Source organism: Parus major, chromosome 2 (assembly GCF_001522545.3).
Source record: "Parus major isolate Abel chromosome 2, Parus_major1.1, whole genome shotgun sequence".
Taxonomy (NCBI): Eukaryota; Metazoa; Chordata; class Aves; order Passeriformes; family Paridae; genus Parus; species Parus major.
The window spans coordinates 80,129,304-80,153,357 of record NC_031769.1 but is presented as its reverse complement, the minus strand read 5'-3'; the positions used below and the strand labels follow the sequence as shown (position 1 = coordinate 80,153,357).

At 39.1% G+C, this 24,054-nt stretch overlaps 1 protein-coding gene and 1 long non-coding RNA gene across 4 annotated transcripts; one reads left to right on the top strand and one right to left on the bottom strand.

Moving 5' to 3' along the window:
* Window positions 1-6,498: 6,498 nt before the first annotated feature.
* On the top strand, window positions 6,499-19,279 carry LOC117243922. The gene is made up of 2 exons (XR_004496011.1): window positions 6,499-9,050; window positions 16,670-19,279. It is a non-coding gene; the product is annotated as an uncharacterized LOC117243922 (long non-coding RNA).
* LOC107200801 (carboxymethylenebutenolidase homolog) lies at window positions 9,907-17,357 on the bottom strand. 3 transcript variants are annotated; one of them, XM_015619756.2, is made up of 7 exons: window positions 17,143-17,357; window positions 14,434-14,656; window positions 13,832-13,939; window positions 12,640-12,782; window positions 11,396-11,487; window positions 10,896-10,987; window positions 10,171-10,407 (listed from the first exon to the last, which is right to left on the bottom strand). In XM_015619756.2, exons 2-6 carry the CDS (start codon window positions 14,646-14,648, stop codon window positions 10,931-10,933), a joined length of 615 nt encoding a protein of 204 aa, XP_015475242.1. In that variant the 5' UTR covers window positions 14,649-14,656; window positions 17,143-17,357; the 3' UTR covers window positions 10,171-10,407; window positions 10,896-10,930. The 3 variants fall into 3 exon arrangements, with proteins under 3 accessions (XP_015475241.1, XP_015475239.1, XP_015475242.1); XM_015619755.3 differs by lacking the exons at window positions 10,896-10,987; window positions 17,143-17,357 and adding an exon at window positions 14,969-15,350 and having other exon boundaries at window positions 9,907-10,407; XM_015619753.3 differs by lacking the exon at window positions 10,896-10,987 and having other exon boundaries at window positions 9,966-10,407.
* Window positions 19,280-24,054: the final 4,775 nt, after the last annotated feature.

The window sequence follows — 24,054 nt, the reverse complement described above, 5'->3', positions numbered from 1 at the left end:
ACCTTGATTTGTAGAAAGTTTGTAAGATGTACTAACTGAGAAAATAATTGGTTCTCTCTCTGATGTTCTCTCCCTCCGACAGGTTTCCCCTGTTAAAAGAGACCCTCAGACCCCAAATCCTTTGTCTCTCGTCCTCTGGGTTCCCCTTCACAGAAATAAACTGTGGAATGCAAACCAGAGAGAGAGTCCCCCCCCTCGATTTCTTTACTCACTCTATAGACTTGGATTCTTGAAGAAAATCAGTGAACCCCACAAACATATGCTGGCTTGAAACTCAAGTGAAGAGAAACCTCATCACTGAGCTAGCCGGGCCACACTCGAGAAGATTGAGTCAGCTTCTGAAGGTATAAAGAGGAAGTAGGTACCAAATTCCCATTGCTCTTCCCATGGGAGCTCTGACTAAAGTGCTTTCAGTGGGTCTACCTTTATTTTTTCTTAAATAAAATGAAACTAGATTGTTTTGTGTCCCTGTGACAAAACAACCTACCTCAAAAATTGTGTCCTCAGTGCACCTTTCTAGAGCCTAAGCTACCACTCACGGGCTGTGGCAAAACACACTGAAATCTCATTAGTTAAAGGTATGGATTCCAGTTTGACCACAACCTATGTAAGCAACTAAAGTCCTAAATAGTAAACTTAGTATGCCTGTGAATGTGGCCAAAATTAGCTGCAATGAGGCATTCAGATGATCTTGACATGAATCTGTTGGTGTAGTCATCTCTATCACATCTTCCATCAATTCTCCAAATTCCATCAAGTTCAAATTCTGATCAGTCTTCTAGCCCTGAAGCCTCACTAATCCAGCATAGCAATCATTCAGCTCCTTCCCTAGGGTCTGCTTTGAAGAAAAAATAAGACAAAAAAGCCCTTTCAAGACCTAGCAGCAGAGTTCCTTGGAGTCAGAAATTGCAGCTGAGGAAGAACTACATTCATGCAGTTGGTGCTGTGCAGAGGGACATGTTTTAAAGCAAGTGCACAGTCTCTTAAAATGTACCATAAAGCATAGATGCCCTCCTGCCTGCAGGCCAGAAGACGGAGCACATTTTTTTATACAGACTAAATGCACACTGTTTCATGTGAATATTGACACTGCTATGTATGTATGTTGGGGGGCGGGGGGGGATGGGAGCAGGAGTGCTTTTCTTTGTCTTTGCTGACTATGGCCCCTATGCTTAAAAACCCATTCCAAATTAGGAGTCAGAGAAGTTGAGAAAAATTAACAAGATGAAACAGTGGCTATCTGGTTTAGGTAACACAGTTTAAAAAAACCAAAAACCAACAATAAATGTGAACTTGACAGAGAGCAATGCAGAAAACAGAACAAACTTGAAGAGGCATTTTCTGGCTTAAAAACTGTTGCCATAAAGATTTAACTGAAACCCGTAAAAAAGCTCCCATTCAGCATGTAAAAAAGGTAAACAAATTGGAGCAGAAGTTAACCCAGCATAGTATTAAACTGATTAAAGATAAGAGATGCTACCAAAATTCTTGTGCCAGTATTGAGTTTTCTGAGTCTTTAATCTTAGCTAGTGTATTTTACAGAATCACAAAATCACTGGTAAGGTTGGAAGAGACCACAGTGGGTCATCTGGTCCAACCTCCTTGCTCAAGCAGTCATCCTAGAGCTCATTGCCCAGAATTGCAACCAGATAGTCCTGGAATACCTGGAATACCTTCAGTGAGGAAGACGCCATAACCTCTCTGCTCCAGTGCTCAATCACCTGCACAATGAAGAAGTTCTTCCTCATGTTCAGCTGGAGCTTCCTGTGCATCAGTTTCTGCCCATTGTCTCTTATCCTACTGCTTGGCACCACCAATAAGAGCCTGGCTTTGCCCTCTTGACCCCTGCCTTTCAGGTATCTATAGACATTGATGAGGTCTCCTCTCAGTCATCTCTCTTGATGCTGAACCGGCCCAGCTTCCTCAGCCTCTCCTTGTAAGACAGATGTTCCAGTCCCCTCATCATCTTTGTTGCCCTCTGCTGGACCTGCTATTGTACAGAGGAGTCCAGAACTGGACACAGGCACTGGCACAACTGGCACTCCAGATGGTGGCCTCGCCAGAACTAAAAGGTGCAGGATAACTTCCCTTGACCTGCTAGCAATGATCTTTTCTAATGCATCCTTTTTTTTTTTTCTTCCCTATAAAAACTTATATATAATAATATATATTATATAATTATTATTATATATAATATGTAATATATAATATATATTACATATATAATAATATAATAACCTGTCCTGCAGCAACTGATGCTGAATTCTCCAAGGAAAATTAATTTTGGCAAAATACTCTTCAGTTTCACAGTCTTTCCCTGTCTCAGTGAAAATTTGTCAGCACTTAGCCCTACTCCATAAGAATCTGTTTATTCACATAAAAAATAACCCAAGCTGGACAGGTTTTCTAACCAAGATATTACCTTCAGAAAAACCAAGACTCTTTTATTTAACATCCAGATGAGAAAGTAGTTGTAGAGGGTTCAATTTCATCATCTCTCTCTGTTCTTATAGCACCCCGATAAATTTGGCATGAGAGCTGGCAATTAAATTTGGCAATTTAAATTAAATTTGGCAGAGCTGGGAATTAAATTTACACTTTACATATTACCTGAACTACAAACCTGTCAGAGTATTGTTAAGTACAGCTGGCCTGGACTGGACAAAGTAAATCTGATCATAACACAAATCCAATTCAGCTATCCTAATTCATGCCTGAACATGTCCCTGAATAAGTTACAGGGGACCCTCAGCTGGCTCCATTCATGATGAGAATTAAGCATACCACTGGCCAGGAAGCTGGGCAGGGAGAGATATTTCAGCTAATAGCTGTATAGTCTGGGAGATTTGAATTGGGTGTTTGTTGAGATGAATAATAAGGAATGGGACCACCATGCCTTGAGATGATTTATTGCTCAAGTAGCCAGATAAGATATCATGAAGGCATGAGATTTAGAGGAGCAACAAGTCAGACATAGGTCAAGGTAGTCATCGGTTTCTTCTTCACACAACAATACATAATATTTTGGTCCAATAGACGGTTAACACGAAACTGGTTTCTACTTATTAACCTATCATCTTTGCTTAATTTTGCTGCACTGTGTCTGTCTCTTATCCACTAAGCTGATAGGTCATGTACTCATACACACACCTCTGTTATAGTCTCTAGATCCCTAGCTTACTCTACAAATCACATTATTACAGCTCAAACCTCAAACTATTTTACCTAATATAATTTCTTACTCAAGACATATTCTTACTTATAATTATAGAAACATAAGTTTATAATTTTTCTACCCTATGTCTGTGTACTTTCATCATTACATCAACCCAAGCTCTTTCCAAGGCTGAAGACTGAACGCTTCAGCATCTGTAGAATTTTCCATTTTTCCATTTCCCATAGGTATTTAAGTGACTTCTGAATAATAAAAGAGGTTGTTTGTCTCGTGAGCACCAGGAGCACAAGTTGTGGATTTTCATCTTCCCACCCATGACCAGCACACTACAAGTGGTGACCCCACATGTGAAGGCACAGCCTTTCCTGTGAGCAGAACGGGGGGGAGAAGACAGAGTGCGGAGAGCCTGTCCAAAACAGCGAAAAGCTGGAAAAAACAGGTGTGGAGAACCTGATCTACAGCAAAAAGCTGGAGTAAGAGGCATGTGGAAAAAGCCATCTAAAAAAAATACAAGGAGAGATGTTTGCAGTGAAAAAATAGCTAAAAATCCATCATTGTTTTTGGACTTACCCTTAAAAATACTCATCAGAACCATGGGAGCTGGGATATCAACTCAACTACCTCCAGTTTTGAAGGTATGGTTGCTTTTTTTACAAGAATGGTGTCGCACTGTATTTGAAACAGCAAAGTGACAATACAGACTCTCTAGCCTTAATTGCAAAAGAGAGCACTTTTTATTCTTCCGTATCTTCTTTTATAGACAGTTCCGAGAAGGTCCAAAAAGGTAAAGCTTTCGTTGGTCATCAAACCAACACATCACCATCATTGGATAGTTAGGAACTACACCCCTTGACCGTTTCTTACAACAAGGAACAAACAACACCTGCAAAGGTTGTTTTCCTTCCCTAAGGAGTGTTTGGTCCTTATGATTTCCCAGGCCAGACTGAGAAAGTTGTGTACTTGACTTTCCCACAGGCTCAAGTTAGCGCCTGAAGCCTAAAAATCTCCTATTTGACCACTGTCAGTTCCCACAGAATGGGACTTAGAATAAGGTAAAAATTAATTATTAGCTTTAATAACGTTGGCAAAGAACCATGGATTGGACACAACCAAAGAGGCTGCCCTTGATATAAATACATGGGAACGAACTGGACATTTTATACTTAAGGCAGCCTCAAGGGGACACGAAAATGCTATGGAAGTTCTAAAGCCTTAGAGATTTATTTTCAATGAGACAGACTGTTGTGGTTTTAAAGCAGTAACTAAAAAAAACTAGAAAACTTACTTATTTCTTGCTGTGAGATATGGATTAGAACAAGAGCAAAACAGGCTTAAAACTTAAAAGGAATAAAGAAAGTTTATTAACAGAACCACAAGAATAAGAACACCAGAATAACTTCCAGAAAACTTCTTTTTCCCCCACTACTCAACTATTCTCTTGCTCACATGACAACATAGAGACAACAAACTTTGGAACTTCGGTGTTTAAAACAGTCCCAATCCTTGCTAGAGTCTTTTCATCAGTCTTTGTAGAGAAACAGAAGTCTTCTTCTGCTAATCTATGGAGTTTCTCACAAGAAAACTATTTCTGTTATAGCGGTCTATTTTTCTGATGCCAGCTGCCCGGAAAAAAAAAATCTGTCATCAGTCCACTCCTCCTATTTCACATCACTCTGAGGTATGTTATGGGCCATGTGTCTAAGGATGTTATTTTTAAGGATGAGTTATTCAAAGGCAAAAGTTCTCTTCATCTATTTCTGTGAACTTTCCTGGAAACAGAAGTTTTCTCATTGCCCCTCAAGGCCCCAAATCTTCAACTATTCTCCCCCCTCTGTTCCAGCACCTCACTGTATCACAATTACTCCACCTTTTGCTCAAAATCCAAACTTTGAACACTCTATTCTTCCCAATATACTCTGTCATGAATTAAAGGAGTTTTTTCAGGACACTACTGTCCATTTCCGTAGCTTTAACAGAAAAATATTTCAGCTTAATTAAAGCATCTCCTTATTCTCTACTTCTTCTGAAGCTTAATTCTTCTCTTTACTGTCTCTAATAGTTTATAAAGTCTCTTTACATGTTGATTACTCTCTTTTTCTTTCTCTGGGTAAAAGGATTAATCTGCAAGTCTCATCTGGGTAATGAAAAGGTTAAAATCTTGCCCAGGCTTTGTAGATGGTTCTGTGATCTCTGACAGAGCAGCAGCTGGAGCTGTCTGCGATGGAAGATTCTTCATGGCTGCTCTGGAGAGTGTGGTTGCTGTTTCAGCTCGCCGCAGGTCAAGAGCTTTTTTCTTTCTTTACTCGGCAGTCTCTGGTGAATTCAGTCACGGGAAAAAAACTGCAGCCGAACCAGGGACGCGCCTGGCCCAGCCAGAGCCCGGGGCAAGCCTCGCAGGCCCCATCTCCCGGCTGGGAGCCGTGGCAGGCTCAGCCCGGCCCCTGCCCGGGCCGCATGGCCTGGGCAAGGGACAGGAAGCCAACTAAAACTCAGTTACCTTTCACAGCCAGGGAACAAAGAGACCAAGAAATTCCCAGGCTTAGGTCTTAAGGTGGTGTTCACAGGTTCATCTCACTTTTTCAATGGTTAAAACTGCTGTCAATTCTTAAAAATGGCCAGCTGTTGGCTAGGAGAAAAACTCCCATCAGCCACCAGCAGTTTTAACTTCCTTAGGTGTTCTTGTTTTCTTAAATGCCGATCTATCACACGGATGAATGCTGGACTGGAGAGCAAGAACAGAGCTCCGGAGGGGACAGAGGGAGCTTGGGATAGCTTTCCAAACCCACGGGGGAAGAGCAACACCAAACAGCTGCCCCACAGGGCCAGGCTGCTCTGTATGCTCCCCTCGCCCCAGGACTGCTTTATAACGAGCTGTTTCTTGCAACCCCGCCATGCTGGAGAGCACAGGCAGCTGGCAGTGCCCTGGCGGGTAGACAAACCCCAACGTGCGATACCGAGCCGGACTGCGAAATCCTGCCACTTGGCTGGAGCGGCGGAGCAGGAGGGAATGGCGGGGCCCCAGGCTATGCCAACACCGCCGCAGCCCAAAGGAACACGGCAGGCGGCGGGGGTGTGGCTTCGCCCAGGGGGTGCTGCGGTGCCGTTCCAGAGTGCCCCGCGGCTGCCCCGAGCCGCTGTGCCACGCGGAGCTGCCAGCCCGGGGGGCAGAACGCCGCCACTTCGGCCCCAGAACGCGCGGCCGCCTCGCAGCCCCACACCACCCCCGGGACCACCCCCCCGCCACCGGTGCCGCCCACGCCCCTCGGCACCATGGAAACGCCTGGAACCGCCCCTGCCCAGAGCTGATTGGCTCAGCCCAGAAACCGCGCCCGCCGTCGGGCCTCTGCTGGCCACGCCTGCCTGCCGCTGCTGGGGGGCGGGGCTCGAGCTGATGTCACGTGGTGTGCGATCCATTCCCGGAAGTGCGCCAGAAGCAGAGTGCCGGGCCCCGCACTCAGCGCAGTTCCAGCTTCACCACAGCTACAGCCAGGGCAATCCCAGCCCCAAGGAACCACACAGCAGAAGGAAACGCAAGATCCTCACAGAGAGAATCAAAGTCTTCACATAACATCAGCTCCAGCTCCATCACCACTCCTATCAAGCACCATCCCAACACATGTTAACTACAGACTGCAAGCCCTGATGAAAAATGCATGCATGTCTACTCCAACCCACAGGCACTCAAGCTTGAAACTTTTATATATATATATCTATGCATGAGAACTTCTAATCTGAATTACAGTGTTTATTATTATTGTTAAATTGTATCCTAAAAGAGGTATTAATCATTGGGTACAACAGTAGTGCCTTGAAAAGGAAAAGCTAGATGCACTAAAATCATTAGTACAAGAACAGCTAGCTCAAGGACACATAGAGCCATCTATGAGCCCTTGGAACCCCCCAGTATTTGTCATAAAAAGAGAAATCTGGTAAATGAAAGTTTCTCCAACCTAAGAAAGGTCAGTTCTGTGATGGAGAGCATAGATACTTTGCAAGCTGCTATGCCATCTTCTGCCATGATACCTACCTCCTTGGACCTTCTGGTAGTGGACTTGAAACCCAAAAAATGAACCCCAGAGGCAAAAGCTGCTCTTGAAACAGTAGAGCAAGCTATCACAAACAGACAAGTCCACCACATATGCCCAGAGTGATACAAACTATATTTGTTCTCGTTATAAATCTTCACCCTACTGGTATTATAGGGCAGTGGAACACTCACTGGCCTGATCCTCTGCACATCCTAGAGTGGATGTTTTTACCTCATTGCTACAAGTGTAGACGGCAAGGCCATGTGAAAATAAACTGTCCACACAAGTCCATTCCACAAGACATCTTAAGGACCTGATCTACATCCTGCCTGGGACCACAAACAACACTCTCCTGATGGCCCCCCAATGGTTGTGATTAAGCAGAATGAAGAAAAGTAACCAGAACAACCTATTCACCTACCTCATGAAAATTTGAGACTCTTGCAAAGACAGTTCATTTAAAAACTCTGTTTGTTTACAAATTGTTTTTCTGTTAAGTTTGTTTTTTCTCACAGTTCTAAAGGTTGAATGTTTTTTTGTTTCTTGTTTATAAAGTATAATCTCAGTTCTAAATATGGGGGTTTTTTTTTAGTTCAAAATAATGTTTTTTAGTGTTAAGTTGTAACTACAAGTTGTTAGTTTACCTGTGGCATGTTAGCTTGAAGGATTGTAATCTTGCCTGCCAGCTCCCGAAAGTGAGTGCTGCAAACTCAGTTTAGTGTGCAAAGCACGTTGCTAGCTGAGGATAACTCAGTTTGTCAAATTAAGTGGAAAACTTTATTTCAATTAGACCCATGCTGTCTCCTGTCACCCTGTCTGCAAAGGGCCCTTACAGATAGGATAACAGAGAGCATTTTATATTTTTTGATTTAACCAAAAAGGGTGAATTGTCACAGTATTGTCACAGTACAGCAGGACTGGACAAAGTAAATTTGACCATAACAGGAACCCAATTCAGCCAGCCCCATTCAAGATGAGAAGTAAGCACACCACTGGCCAGGAAGCTGGGCAGAGAGAGGGATCTCAGCCAATAGCTGTATAGCCTGGGAGATTTGAATTGGGTATTTAAGTGAGTTCTGAATAATAAATGAGGCTGTTTGTCTCATGAGCACCTGGAGCACAGGTTGTGAATTTATGTGTCCCCATCCACAACCAGCATGCTACACAAACCTACATTGCTTCCTTCCAGGAAGCATTGTTAAATTCCCATTCCCTAGAGTAGGCACATGCATCAGATGTACCCACGCCAGTGCATGGAGGTGTCTGCAGTTCTCTTCTGGGAAACTGTTCCTCTTCTGCCTGCTGAGAACAGAACCATGCCAGGACTGTCAAGAAGGACAGAAATCACTGTCTGGCTCTTCTCTGTCTGTAGGTCACTGGGAATCTGCACAGATTGAGCACAAGGGCAGGATCAGGGGAGACATCATGGAACTTCTCACCTCCAGTGTGGAGTAACTATTACTTCCAGCATGACAACAATGCCCTGCAGACCTGAAGAGGCTTTCCCTGCACTGGCTGGACCCAGTAAGAACTGAAGACCCATCTCTCCTGAAATCATTGAGCAAGAAGATGGAAACACAATGTGTCCAAACCACAGAACAGCAATAAACACTTACCAAGGGCATAAACCAAGGAGCAAAGGAAGATTTTGCATTTTTGCCTCAGAGGTCCGCATTAAATCTTTTTGAAAGATAAGAGATTTTCTTTAATATCAACCAGTGTGCTGCAGAGAGAACTATTTTCTCATGGGACGTACAGAGTGCATTGCAGTATGGAAAGGAGTGATGTGAAGAAGGAAGCCGAAATGGAGAGATGATTGAAGCACTGCTGGGCATTTGGTATCTGAGGTGAGACCCACATAGTGGGAGACTCTGAAGAGACACCATGGAGTTCAGACACACATGCAGCTACAACTCCACCATAGACTACTCAGGCCCCCAGCAAGGAAAGATCCAGAGGCAATGACTTCCAGAGCTGTCAGGCATGGCTGGCAGCAGCAAACTCAAAAAGAAAAGCTGTTGTGGGGCAATGGAAATTAGGATGCAACTTCAAAAGCAATATTCTGTGAAAGCTCCCTGGGCTCCCACATATTTCCCTGAGGGGAAGATAGGCAATTTTGAATACATTTTAGCCACATCTACTCCCTCAGCATCACAAATACAGGCAAGACGTCACCAGATGTTTTTTGGGAATTACAGTGGGAGGGACCAAAGGAGCTGAAACTGTAATGTTCCCCCAGGCACTAGGAATGGGCTGTGCCTTACCAAGAACAATATCCAATCAAATCACAGCAGAGAGAAACCTGATGATAAAGGAAAGATTTGTGGAGGTGAGGAGGTAACATTGGAGACTGGTTTAGATTAAACTGAATTAGGTTCAGTAGATACAGCAACTGCCTGAAATCATGAGAAATTAAGGATTTGCATCAAGATAACCATGAAATGATGTGATTTCCTCTAATTTCTTCAGTCATGGTTCCCAACTTCTTGCAGCTCCTTTTCTGTTTTTTTCCATTGTCTTTCCCCTTCCTTTCTCTAGCTCTCTTTTCATGAATTCTGAATAGGATATTCTGTTTCCAAGAAAACCTCCCACCCTTCCAACCTAGAACTATATTTACCTAAAAGTTGAAAATCTTGGAGCTGAAAATCTCACAGCTAAACAACACTAAATACAACTTTAAGGAGATAATTTCTCAAGCATGGGCAGAGTTTAAATGATTTTTAATCATGTTGACATTGATATAAAAAAATTAAACTTTCAAGTGCCAGAAAATATGCCATATGATATTCTAATAATTTTAAGATATACAAGACCAGTGTTAAACACCTTTTTTACATTTATGGCTTTCACCATTTGAAAAGCCATTTCTAAGTCCTTACTTAGAAGGTAAAAGCAACTAAGTAGTGTTAGCAGAAGAGTTTTACAAAATATTTATATGGGTTAAAGAACATTTTATGCAGTATAGTCTGTATTATTTTCTGATTTCCTACAACAATTGGTTTTGTTTATTGGCATTAATTTAACCTAAAGATATTTATTCAGCCAGTTGATCATATCCTTTCTTCCTTCCTCAATATAAGGTTTATCTTGAGGATTGATATCTTCTCTTTTGCGATGCACAAATCCATGTGTCTGTCCAGGGTAAATTTTAACTTCATAATCAACTTTACAGTTTTGTTTAAGCTTCTGCTCCAGCAAGGTGACCTGTAACACAGAACATTCTTTGTTGGCTGAATACAAAGGTAACATGTTCTATATTTACAGTCCCAAAACTGCCCTCATTTTTTACTTTTCTGAAAGACGTAATTTATCCTTGCCACCTTTTTCTCTTCTACTAATTTTATACCTAAATGCATTTCTGTTACTGCATTTGCTTTATTTAACAACTTTTTTTTCCCAGTAAAATACCAGCATGTGACTGTATAAAATGTAAAAAAAAAATAAAATATATGGATTATTATTAATACCTGTAAAGGTGAAAAACCTACTGCTCAACATCATGAGACAGTTATCATGTAGTGAACACTGTATGAATTGCTGCTGACCGACCTCACATAAAAAAATTTGGGCTAGAGTTTGAATTAATTTGAAGTTGAGAGAGGAGGGGCAGAGACAAAATCAGCAGTTCAAACTGACTGAAATTTTTGCTAGGAAAGTTAAAGCCAACATCACTCAATAAAAACATGTTTTACTTTGATCCACTTGGCAAATAATCATCTTTCTCCAATCATTCTTCACTCAGGCTCCAGAGAAAGGCTGTTGGCAGATTGACAGAAAGGAGAATCTGTGCAGAACAGTGGAAGAAGGAAAAGGACAACCACAGAATCTTTTTAATTCTCCTGCAATAAGTAATTCCATTGGAACAGGCATATTTTATGGACCAATGGTATCACTAAAAATGGTGTCCTATCTTAAACTTGTTAGAAGGCTTTCTTTGGATTCTTGCTCTTTTCCTAGGAACTGATGAAAATCATCCAAATTTTCAAACAGGAACAGAAAATATTTTTAGTGTCATTGTAAAACTTTTTGATTTGGGAATTAACAATATAAATTTGTGTAGAAGTACTGTAAGAATTAGTGAAAGAAAAAGAAAAATGCAAATTAGTTTTTTACTTTGTGTTCATTAAAAACCAAATTACAAAACAAGCATGAAAAGCATTAAAAAGACAAATATCTGTGATAGGAAACTCACCTGCTCCAATGGAATAATGTCATCCTTCTCACCAAAAATAAAGAAGGTAGGATGCAGCAGACTGTGCTTGTCGTCAAAACGCCTGATCACTCCTAAGGAAGAAGAAAACATACAATAAGTTATGCTACCTAAAGTAGCTAAAACACACAAAATCTATACAGTGAAACTTTGAGACATATTTATCAGTTACAGCTGAGCAGTTTGTAATGGAATTTAATACACTTTGCTTAAAAGTCCCTTATTTAATGGAATGTTTGCAATGTCATTAAAAAGATGACATCAGCTGTGTGAAAAAGAAACCAGAGACCAGTTCTGTGGGAGAAAATCACAGAAAAATTGTTACACTTGCCCCATTTTTGTGGGTTGCTTTGAGCAACTGCTTCTGACTGTTGTGAGAGACAGGGTTCTGTGAGAGATGGACACTTCTACCTGCTCACCTCTGGCTTGGGAAGACCATTTTAAAAATAATTGTAAATATATATCATTCCAGATACATGGTTACGATTTCAGTGTACATATATTTACACTGGTATGATTTCATAACCAATTAACATTCTAATTTTGACTATTCAAAGATATTTGAATAGAAGTTGTAGTAGAACTGAACAGATGCCGCTCTGCTATGTTTTTCAATCCTGAGATTATTACAACAAAAAAGTAAAACATTAGGAAGTAGCACTGTTGAATTGACTCAACTGATCAGCATATCAGTGTAGCAAAACAATTCCAATACTCTTTCTGGAAAAATGCATTCAATTTGCTTTCATCTCTAATTAATATAAATTGGTCTGGGTTCTGTAGAAGTACAGAGGTTAATAAGAAAAGTATCAAAGGCAGCATAAATGCATAGAGTAATGTGTGAGAGTAGAGGGTTAAAACAGAGTGTTAAAAACAGTTCCTATTAGTAAAGAGGGACCACTGTCTAAAAGATGTAAAAGATGTGCCTAGAAGACCTTTTGTCATTGTCAGCCAAGAGGAACCTCAGCCACAGTGAGACCATGGCATTTGGCACTATGTTCACAGATGTGATCCTGGTCATGTCACTCTTTAAATACATAGATCTTGCTGGGTACACTTAAGTATAAAAATGTGAGTGTGCAAAATTAAATATCTTCTAGATTATTTTTAATAAAACCATCTTGTTCCACTAGATGTCACACTGAATTTTGTTACAGCAATAGCCCTACAGAATTGTTTCCTGCTCCAGTATTCTGCTCAGAATGTAGCAAGCATTTCAGGCTTACCATAGAGGGACACTCCAGTCTTCAAATGAGGATTTTTCAGCATCAGATGTTGCACTGCTGCTCCACCCCAGCAGAACCCAATGACACCAATCTTCTTTGCACCACATTGGTCCTTTAGATACTTGAGGACGATATCAGCTTCTCTAAGACATGCAAATGAAAGTGAATTAAGGCTCTAGCCCTGTTTCTCTGGCCTCCTTGGTGGCTGCTGCTCAGAGACTGGGTGGAAATCTGTGACAAAGTGACTGTGTTTGCATCACTCCTAGTTTTTTCTTTCCCTTACTTATCAAATTTTCTTTATCTCAATCCACGAGTTTTCTTGTTTTATTTCCCTTATTCTCTCCCCTGTTCCTCTTGTGGGAGTGAGTGAGTGAGTGGCAATCCAGGTTGTTGGCTGCTGGCTGGGGTCAACTCACAACACTACTTTACTATTATTCATTTCTAAAATGCAAGACAAACTCCAGGGAAGAAGACAGAGGAGAAAAACAGTCTTCCTAGATGACTGTTACTAGGACACGAGGTGATTTTATGAACAGCAGTCCTATTAATTTCACAAATAGCAGTATTTATCATATAGGCTAACAGAAAAAAAAGTTTGAGACACACAACCAGTCAAGAGCATCCTGTTGTCACAAATGCGACTAATATGCAAAGCATCTCTCACAAAGATTTTTCTAAATCAGCAGCTACTTTATGCAATCAAGCTATGTTTCAGATAAAAATAGTAAAAATGCAGGAAAATAGGAAAGCACTATGCTTTGAACTAGCTGTGATCTGATGGGGAGCAGAAAAAATGTTCCCTTGTTACATAGTGTTTGTGTTTGCACCCTGTCTAAAATCCATTTTAGGAATTTGTGCCTTCCTGAAGGATTGAAGTGGCTGAAGTGAGCTACATTTTCTAGCTTTTGCTGGTTCTTTTCCTTTAAGTCATGAATTTTGCTTCTACTTTCTGTACAGACAAACACTGGGCACTTTTATTCTTCAAATGTCTACTTTTATCCATAAAGCACCACTCATGAGCTTTATGGATAGCCATGAACTTGTCCTGTGAGCTGCATGAAATTTCTATATGTGGCCACCCACCCATATTTGACACACTAATAATTTAGGATCTAATTTTACATTTTTACTGTGGCAAAAATTCCTATGAAATATGGATGTCCTGTTGGTGGACAAGGAACAATGTCTGTACTTGTCTATTTTGCCAGCATCTCGTGATTTCACCCAGTCATTGAAAGTTGCCCAGTCATTAGAAGGTTTCCAAGCTTCTTGTCCCACAAAAAAATCTGGGCAGATGGCTCTGCAAGAAAAATGAAAATATTTTAGTCCATGAAATAATACTGGAAAAGGATTAAAGGGAAAACAATATGTACTGCACAACAAATTAATTTTGCTGAATACATAGTACTTAATACATAGTACACTTTCCCTTCATAGAAAGATCTTCAGTTTCTTTGGAATTTTTACCATAACGGCCAAGGTGCACAGAAGAAGGGAGGAAGCAGTCTGCTTCAGGCTCATGGAAGACAAAAGATGCCGATTAATAAAATACTCTGTTTCCCCTCTCTTCTTCTGTGCTTACTTACTAACTCATTATGGTAAGACTACTCAATTATTTTAGACTTATTTCACTGTTTTTCCAGAAAGCTTCTTGGAGAAAGGGGTAAAGAAAGACTGTGAAATTGTGTTTGTATGGTTTACATATGACTAAATGGAAACAGTTCAACAAAAATGGAAATGACTCAACAAACTTTCTTATTAAAAAGACACTTTGAAAACAGTAGTATTTCTTACATGTATCCATTAGTTGTTAGCATATCAGCCATGTATCTGGTGTTTGGGAGTTGCCATCCAAATATATCGTGAATCACAATCACAGCTTTGTCAGTGCTGGCAGAAGGTTTGCAGACATACGCCTTGATGTGCCCAACTTGCACCTCCTGCCCACGGCCTCCATAGTCAAATCTGTCTCCAATATCACATGGGCAGGGCCTTGATTCATTTGCCATGTGTGATACTAAAGAAAAATAATATTCAGTAGCAAATACCAAAGCATGCCACATTGAAAAATGTCAGAAGACAGCAGTATCATTGGCTATTGAATCTTTTAATCATTACAGTAATAGGATGAACATGCTTATTACTGTTTGATCTAAAATGAAGCATTAGTCAATAAACTCATGGGGCTATTTAATATAAATAAGATTCTTGTTAGAGTTTCTTATGTTATGAAGTCTTCAGCAGGGACATGGTACGTGGCCTACAGTGAGTGGTACAATGAAAATAAAGTTATGAGCAAGCAGCAAGGCAACCATCACAAACTATTTACATAGTGATGAAGCCAGTCCTTCCACTCTTCATCATGTGTATTTCCTGTAAGGAATGCATAGCTTTCTTTAGTAGCCATAAAGGCTTAATACAAGACTCAGCATTTTGAAAGAAAAAAAAACAACAGCTACTGTGTAGAAAGATATAATTACACATAGATTAAGCATTATATTTTCATTCAGGGACTTAAAATATTTCATAACTGAATTTTTCAGTGTCAATAAACCCATTTTCTAAACAGCCTTAGCCTCAGATGTTTCAGACTTTTGGAGAAGGATACTTAAGAAAGACGTCAAGGAAAATGTACCAGCACAAGTCAGAATATAAAATTGTATTTCTTTAATATTAAATAAAGAATGCATTAAAACTCTAAGATAGGAAAAAAAGATAACTGAACATAGAAAAACAGAAAATCTTAAAGCTGAGACAAATCTTTTATCAAGGAGGTAAGAGTAGGGTATAGTTAATTTTTTTCAAACTATTGCTAAATGAAAATAAACAATTCACAAAGGTCAGAAAGTACCAGCAGAATCTAACACACATGTATGTAGCTCCTTAGACACTAGTTAATTATTTTCTACCATCAAACTTAGGTTAAATAACTGAGTGAACACACCTGATTAACTCCTTTGAATATTCACAAGAGCATCTGCACATGATTCAAGAACATGGAAAGAATTTAGATAAAGCTTTGCCAAAGCTCTCTCCAGAGAAATCATGCATATTACCATAGAAACTTTGCTAGTAAAGAAACAAGGATCTTCAAACTTTACTGTGTCAAAAATACAGAGAGAAATAGGAAAAAGCAGATACAGAACTGTCCCTGGACAAGTGGGACTTAAAGATTTGTGGCAGTAAAGGGACAGCTTTAGGAAAGCCAGCAAACAACCTGGCAGCCAGAAAAAATTGGCAGAATTCAATATATTCTGGATTTGCTGACTAAAATTCAGAATCTCCCAAGCAGCATCACCAGAGCTAGATTGCAGACACCAGGAGATTTCATTTTTGCAGATCAGTTCAGAACAGTTCAAGACAAGTTATGTCATATTTGAAAGCTGTATTATCTCTGGGTACACATCTATACTAGTACTCTACCTTTTTTAAATAAGCCACACCCATAAATGTCCTTTTTTACCTACACGTTGTGGTCTCACATATAAGACTTCTAACTTAAAACAAGTTTACCAGGAAAAAAATGAATGAATGTGCATGTAAGGCAAAATGCAGTGCAAATATATAATAGGAAGAACTTCATAACTAATTTTCCACTCACAAACTGTTTCCTTTTGATTAGACTAAATCAGAAAATATAACAAAACCAGGGATTAAATATTAAAGAAACATATATTTCAGAACTCCAGAAACACAAATACAATGTCCTTACCAGTATATCCTCAAAGGCTTTGATTGAAAAGATTTCATACTCTCTGATAAAATGTAAAGCAACACATAGAACATGAAATATTTAAAGATGCAGATTATTCACTGATGATAACATATCCAGATAAAAGACTGTGAGGGATAGCATTGTCTTGTATTTATAAGCCATATAGACTTTCAAGTTCTGTAGCATAGGCAAGACCCTTCAGAATTTCTGCATCTGCTGTAGTATATACAAACAGCAATTTTTTCCATTTCTAGATGTTATTGAAATATTACTTAAAAATTAATTTCTCCCTTTTACATTTGTCTATTATTTTAGGAGGATCTGAAAACCCACAGCCATGGTTTACCACCATTTCTACCTTCAAGGACTTGAGAATTTATTGGAAGACCAAGAAAGAATTTATTTTCAGATACTTGAATCTACAGCCAGTAAAAATATAAAGGTATTGCTGTGCGGCACCATCACGTTCAACACTTTCAACAGACTCTCCTGAGTCTTCCTTCTCAGAGGTCTTCCCACCTCTGGAGGGAAAATAAAAGGTTTCTGAGCCATCATCTCAAAAAGATTAAAACAAAAAAACCAAAACAAAAAAACCCCAAACAAACAAACAAACAAACAAACAAAAGAACTAACCCCCAATTGCATTTAAATGAGATTACACTCTGCCTGCAAATAAAGTGAAAGTCTACCGAACATGCTGAGTCACACCTCGCAAGCACTTGTTCTACGTTTCTGGGGAAAAAAAAAGGCATGAGCTTAAAAAAGAATCCAAACTAACCTACACATACCTGTAGCACTGTAAGTGTGCGAGACAGTAGAAGCAGGATGCAGGAGCTCAGCGTGTATGGTTACGGCTGAATGGGATCACCAAACAAAGCGCTAACTCACAAAACGAAAAGGGTGAGCACAAGGATCAGGTTCCTTTAAAAGAGGGTTACATAAGCCACTGCCTGCCTTTATCTTTGTGCCTCTCGGAGTCATGAAGGCTACTCTTTTTAAAGCCGTTCTTTTCACTGCTAGCGTAGATGGGGTGTGCTGCAACGAGGAGCAGCCGTAGCTGAGTACCAAGCCTTCTCAACTTACATGAAATGGTATTCGCCCCTGGAGGGCTTTTTCTTTCCGTTTCGAAAACATGTTGATTTAGCTGAAACATCCATCTTGGAGAAAAAGCTCTTTTTTCTTTTTTTCTGGTTTTGGTTTTGGGTTTTTTTTTTGGTGGTTTTGTTGTTGGTTTTGGGGGTTTTTTTTGGGTTGTTTTATATTTTTAAAGGGTAGTTGTTTTTAAAGTTTGGAGTTGCACAACTTTTAAACACTACATTGGCATAATTAGTTCCTTAGATTATTCATCCATCGATAAAAGACATATTTAAAGTCATCAGCAGGGTGAGGTAGTGAAACAGAGACATCATTTCAAAGCTCTATACTAGACAAAGCTTATACACTACAGGAAAAATATTTTCAGATTAAAATAAATAGCATGTAAGAAAGTAATAGCTTTTTAGATTGCTGTACCTCCATGCTATACAATGAGTGTTTAAAATATAGACATTTTTATCCTATCATAGGATATTTTACACATTTTTTTTTTCTTTTTTTATTTTTAGTCTCTGGCTGACCCTTGTATCCTTCCCATTCTCCTGATTTTCTTTTTATGGAATAATTAGGATTACTTTTTAAAGATTACTACTTTAGCTAAATATATTAGCAATATAAATATATAACTAAATAGATTAGCAATCCAAAATTCCCTGTTTCCTCAGAGGTGCATCTATAAAGTAGACTAAATGCACGTTAGTCTGCCACACTTTTGTCTTACAGTTTAAAATTCATATATAAGCTGTTTGCTCATATTCTAAATAACATGGTTAGTGCTCTTTGTTTGCAATCTCTAAAATAAAATTAAATTAATGAAAAAAACTATCCAAGAATTCCCGAGCAAAGTCATAAGGCTCAAAACCTAACCCTTTTGGTTTAGGTTTTTGGCTTGTGAAAAACAGAGTTCACTCTTTAGAATTTTTAAAAGTCTAATAAAGGATAAAAGAAGGACAAGCAATCCAGCACTGGGGTGTTTTTGGCAAACGGCCAAAGAGCATGAAGGAAGCTTAAAATCATGTTTGCTATATACAGTTACTTTGCTGCAGTTACATGCATATTCATTAGCTTATAAATTATTCAAACATTCCTTTGAGTTTTTGATGTTTTAGGAACTCTCTGGTTTTAACCTCTGACTTGTCTGCCGGACATTCTGTAAATTAGGTCCTTATATTTTATTTCTTCCTGTAGTTTTATTCTGTTGGTTCACACTCTCTGATGGTGCTGATAAGAGTCGATAAATCTTTTTCAGATGCTTGTGTTGTTTCCTGTCACCGTTATCACTTGGGGAGGCCAGTCTCCAGATACAAGAAACAGGATAATTGCTTTACACCATTCTCTAAGTTAGTTAGTCTCTATTTTAACATTTTGCTAAGGCCTACAATATAATATACTCATTAAACTACTATTCATATAAACTATACAGTGCATACATAAACTGAAAGATTATACAAAGCAGTTAAAAGTAAATATAAGTTGTACTGTATCAAAATACTTCTGATACAAAAAGCTAATCCATGAATGCAAAAGCCAGTATTATTTTATCATCTGTAACAGGCTCTTCCCAATTGTGTGCTACAAATTATAGCACACAAGGACATTAGGTACTCGGTATCAGCTTTAGAGAACAGCAGTCAAATAAAAGAGAACAATTGTGCATTTTCATCATTCCTAGAAAACAAAAATGACAACAATGCTTGCAGAACCTTCTCTCCACTAGAGCTGTTTAACCACATTTTCACTTTCTTAGTCATGGAGTCCCTGGAAATAATTCTTTATATGTAAGACTATTCCACTTTACCTTAATATTAACATTAAACTTTGGAAACTAAACTACTTTTAGTTTTATTTCCTTTTGTTTCATGTTCCTTGATGAGTAATCCATGCTGTTTTTTCACTTAGAAGTCAAAACTTAATTCAACGCATCCATGATCTCCATACATGCAGTTGGCTGCACTTCACACTGTAAACACACACCTCTTTCAGATCCCACATTTCCAGCGCCTACTCAGGGACTTACATTTTTATAATGAAGATTTGGCTGTACTTGTAGTAACTATAATAATACATATAATGTATATATATACATACATATATATAAAATACTCATTTATAAAATAACTATGATAATATGGTTCAGCAGCTATCTACCCTTTCATTTCATGAAAATACTGCATGTCAATTTGGTTTTTTTCCCTTTTGCTTAGTCACGGTGTTAGTGTTAGAGTTCATATGCTATTCCAGAATTTATGAATGACTGCTGTTCCGTAAATAGATGTTCTGACTGTCCTCTCCCACAATACCTAATCTTCTAATGGTAATGCAACACCATTAATGTGGAGTTACCCAGGTTTGACACTGGGGTGATTAAGGCACAATACACTTCCAAACTTCAGCATTCTTCTCCTGGAAAATATATGTTATGACAGCTGTATTGCCCAGGAAACAGCAGGGTTATATTATTACATATAGGTGGCATCACATGAAAATCAACAGTTAAGCAGCAGTTTCAGATCAGAATTCTCTGAAGACCTCTCTGTGGGAAAGATGGAGGGCCATTAGGAGCATGTAAAAGAGGAAAACTTTTACAATTCCATTAGGAGAAACAGAGGTCATTAGTACTGTTGACTGTATTTACATGGGAGACATCATAATAAATATTTCTCTGACAGTATTTTTAATTTGAGAGACTGCCATTTAGTAAAATTAAGACTTCCCTAAACTACATTTTCTCCCCATTTTAATTATATACAGCCTTTATCTGTAGCACTGAAAAGGTGAAAAGGAACACACACTCCTGTTTGGTTTTCTTACAGCTTTGGAAGTACCACTACCTGATGAAGATATGAGGCAGCTGGGTTCAAACTAATGATAATGAGCCTTTCTCCCTCTTTAATTATGAGTCATAATTAAACTATGGAAGACACTGTAACAAGGCATGCTAGAGCTTAGCAGTTCAAGCAAGTTCCAAAAGAGTCTGGCAAATCCACAAACTCTTGGTCCACCAGTGGCCATTTGACACAGTTGCAGAAGTTAGATTAGAAATTTCTAGCTCAGAAATCCCCTGAAGCACAGGTTGCCAGGATGTTTAGAAAGGGGGGATATTCCCTGCTGCTGGCCACAAACGGAGCATGGGTGTTGAGGTGGATGCATTCTTGAGCTGATGCAACACAGAGAATTTTGTCATATCACTGACAGAAAAACTAAGGAACAAGATACATCATGCAAAAAAATGGAATGTTTTTGAAATGTGAGATTTCTTCTTCAGACAGCAGCCATTGTTTTAAGCCTCACATTAAAATGTCCTCTCTGCACATTGCATTGCACACTTCAATTCTTAAAGGGGTCCGTATAGGAATCTATAGTGTTTCACAGAGCCACAGGTAGTCCAAGAAAGTAGAATCCCTTCTGAATAACCTTAGCCAAAAATTTTGAAACTAGATGTGCTCCCTTACATCACCTGCCACTAGGCTACAAGTCCAAAAAAAGGCTCATCTCTGTAAATGAGCTTCACCAAACAATGTGTTTGTGTTCCTAAATTTTGTTCTTGTGATTTATTTGGAACATAGATGAACAAGGGCCATAACACAAATATTAATTTACCATTAGTCTAACTTCAAACCTTAATATGAATCTCAAGGAAATGGAGAATATTTCAAAGCATGACATCCAGTTTTGCAGTCAGATTCTAGAAAATTTGTTAAAAGGAGGCCTCCCAATTGCAAAGACATGGACATTACAAAGGTATTTCCTATATGTGAAATATATGACAGTGCCACATACGCTATAACTGAACAAAAGCCTCTAACAGACACATATGGATACAATTCATCACATCCCAAATGGTTTATGGGTTCCTAGGACCAATAGAAAAAAGTGTCATACAGCAAAGGATAGGTCCCTGAGTAGATTACTCCAAAAAAGCAGTGGAATTTTGATAAAACTTTTTTACTTGGATTAGTAACCATACTTTTACAAAAGAAAGAGACTTTAAAAAAATAGAGAGATTTTATTCTTTGCCTAGGCTACATTAGCCTTCTATGTCTATTCCCATTTTTCTGTTTGTTTTTCTGATCTTCAAGCACTACTAGGAGGCCAAGTTTTAACTCACAATTTAAATTAGGATGGAAATGAAAACATGCAGAATTTAAAGATGGTGGAGAATGTCAGCATATTTGATGAAGGGGAATGAAGCCATCTTTTCAGCAAAAATGAAAAATTTAGGGTTCATGAGGTTGGATATATCATCAGAATAAGCATGAAAATAAAATCTTCAATTGACGTTTTAGGGGAAATCCAGACTCAAATAGAGCATCCTGCTTCTACAGTGAGGAATTTTCATATCTCACACAATATGTAGCCATACATACTAGCATTATTTTGAAGCTAGTTATACCATGGCTCCTCAGAGGATACTTTTCTAGATTAAAACTCTATTTAAGACAGTTTCTTAATATGGACTGAATATCTGAATTAAGACTTCAAAGGTATCGTCTGTGCCTATAAGCTTGAGTTCATTCAAACTGACTGGGAAAAACAATGCTTTAGTAAGCAGTCCAAAATATACTTTCTGAAAACATCAGGAAAGGGCAGCTATCTCAGCTTCTTGAGCAGAACACAAAAGGAAAGCTGGTGTTAAAACAAAAGCAATCTAACTTTACAGAGCAGCTGCAACAAAAAATACCTCTCTGCTCCTGGGTGAAGTTCTGGCTCTGCAGTATGCAGAAAAGGAAAAAGAAAGCTAAATTGAGAAAGTGACCCAAGGACAACATGTATGTCTGTCCAGATCCAAAACAAGGACATGGTTGCTATGACCCATTCCAAAACTAGGAACAAATATCCTCACCACTGTCTTCTTTGCATAGTATCCTTTCCAACTCTGCTAAAAATATCTCTCTTCATCAGGTGATGGACTCATTTGAAAAAATCATGCTACATCAAGTGTTTAGGCTACACAATATGCTTATGCATGTGTACCTGCTTGTAGGACATTCTTGGATTTACCTACCACAGAGAGATGCACTGGTCTTTAATTCCGAATGTGTGATCATCAACACCACCTATTCAAAAACCAGTAACCCCTAATTTCTTTACACTACACTGCTCCCTTAGGTATTTCAGGACAGCATCAACTTCTCTGGAACATGTAAGAAAATGCAAATCAAGCAACCATAGTAGAACCAGTATTTGAAAATATGAAAATATAGAGATTCATATGACTGCCACCATATTATGCTGCTGCTGTATTTTCCTTTGCATACTTTAAATAATTAATTACTTCAGGTAAATATTAGAGGTTGCTAATCTGATATCATCAGAAAGAGAGAGAAAAATATCTCAGTGGGAGTCATTCAAAAAAGCAACATAACTACACCAAAGAAAACCTAAAAGGATGGATTGGAAAAGGATGGATATTGATTACACACGTACCTAAGAGTTAAAAAAGCTTACCATTCTATGAGAAGCTGGACAAAATTTTGCTTTGTAAATTTTGATAGGAAAGTAGTAAACACCTCTCTAGAAAATGCTACTTAATACCCAGTGAAAATGCTGACAATAACTATAAATTGTAATCTGGTATATTTTTTGCAGGGAAGTCAATGCAACAAACATGTTAGATGTTTTCAGAATTTACAACATAGCCTGAAATACATCTTGAGATGCTGTGAAAATACCTGTTTACCACTGGAGCATATGTCACCATGAAGAGACAGTAAAGAGAAAGTATTGGCGGGAGTGGGGTGGCAGTTCAGGCTTTTATATCACCTCCAGGCTGCTTCCAGCCCCAGATCCTCACCCCCTTGGACACCAATAAAATTACCCAATAAACCAGCCTCACAAGTTGTCAACACACAAACACACACAATAAGTAAATTAAGTGCCAACAAATTATTTCCTTATTGGAGCTGACACTTGAAAGGTGTGAATTGCCTGTAAGAAATGTCAGGCAGCACCCAAGCCTACCTTCCCACTGCAGCAGATGGGACAGATTCCAAGCTAAAACGTTTCCAAGACAACTGACCCCTGACAACTGAGACAAAAGCACTCTAGAAATGATTCAGTTATGTCTCACATAACCTTCTCACCAAATACCCAAGCTCAGCAACGTTCAATGCAGCTACTCCCAATAATCCAAAATATTTTCTCTCCCAGGAAAATAAATTAGTTTAGCTTCTAATTATTCTGAGCCTTTCTCAGTGTTGTCTTACCAACAGCTTCCCCTTCTGTTATTAAGGCAGCAGAGTCTGCTAGTAGCAGGTCTTTGCCGATAAAGGTGTGGGCAGTGTTGCACACAGGAGAGGAAGATGTGATACTCCTCCAGACTCTCAGCAACACATTCCCTAGGGAGCCACTGACCTTCACTCTGCCTGATGATGCAGCCATCATCTTCCCGGGGGCAATTACACCATGCTGGTGTCAGGAAAATTAATCCACAAACACCAGAGGTTGATGTCCAAAAAGGAGACAGAGGAGTCCTTTTACTTTATTCGAATAAAGGGAGAGGCCATGGGGCATTCCCCTGGGGTCTCTCAAATTTTTGGAGGGTGCAGCCTCCTTTTTATCCTAATTCCCGGCCGCTTGTCCCTTCTCTCTTTCCCCATAGGCTG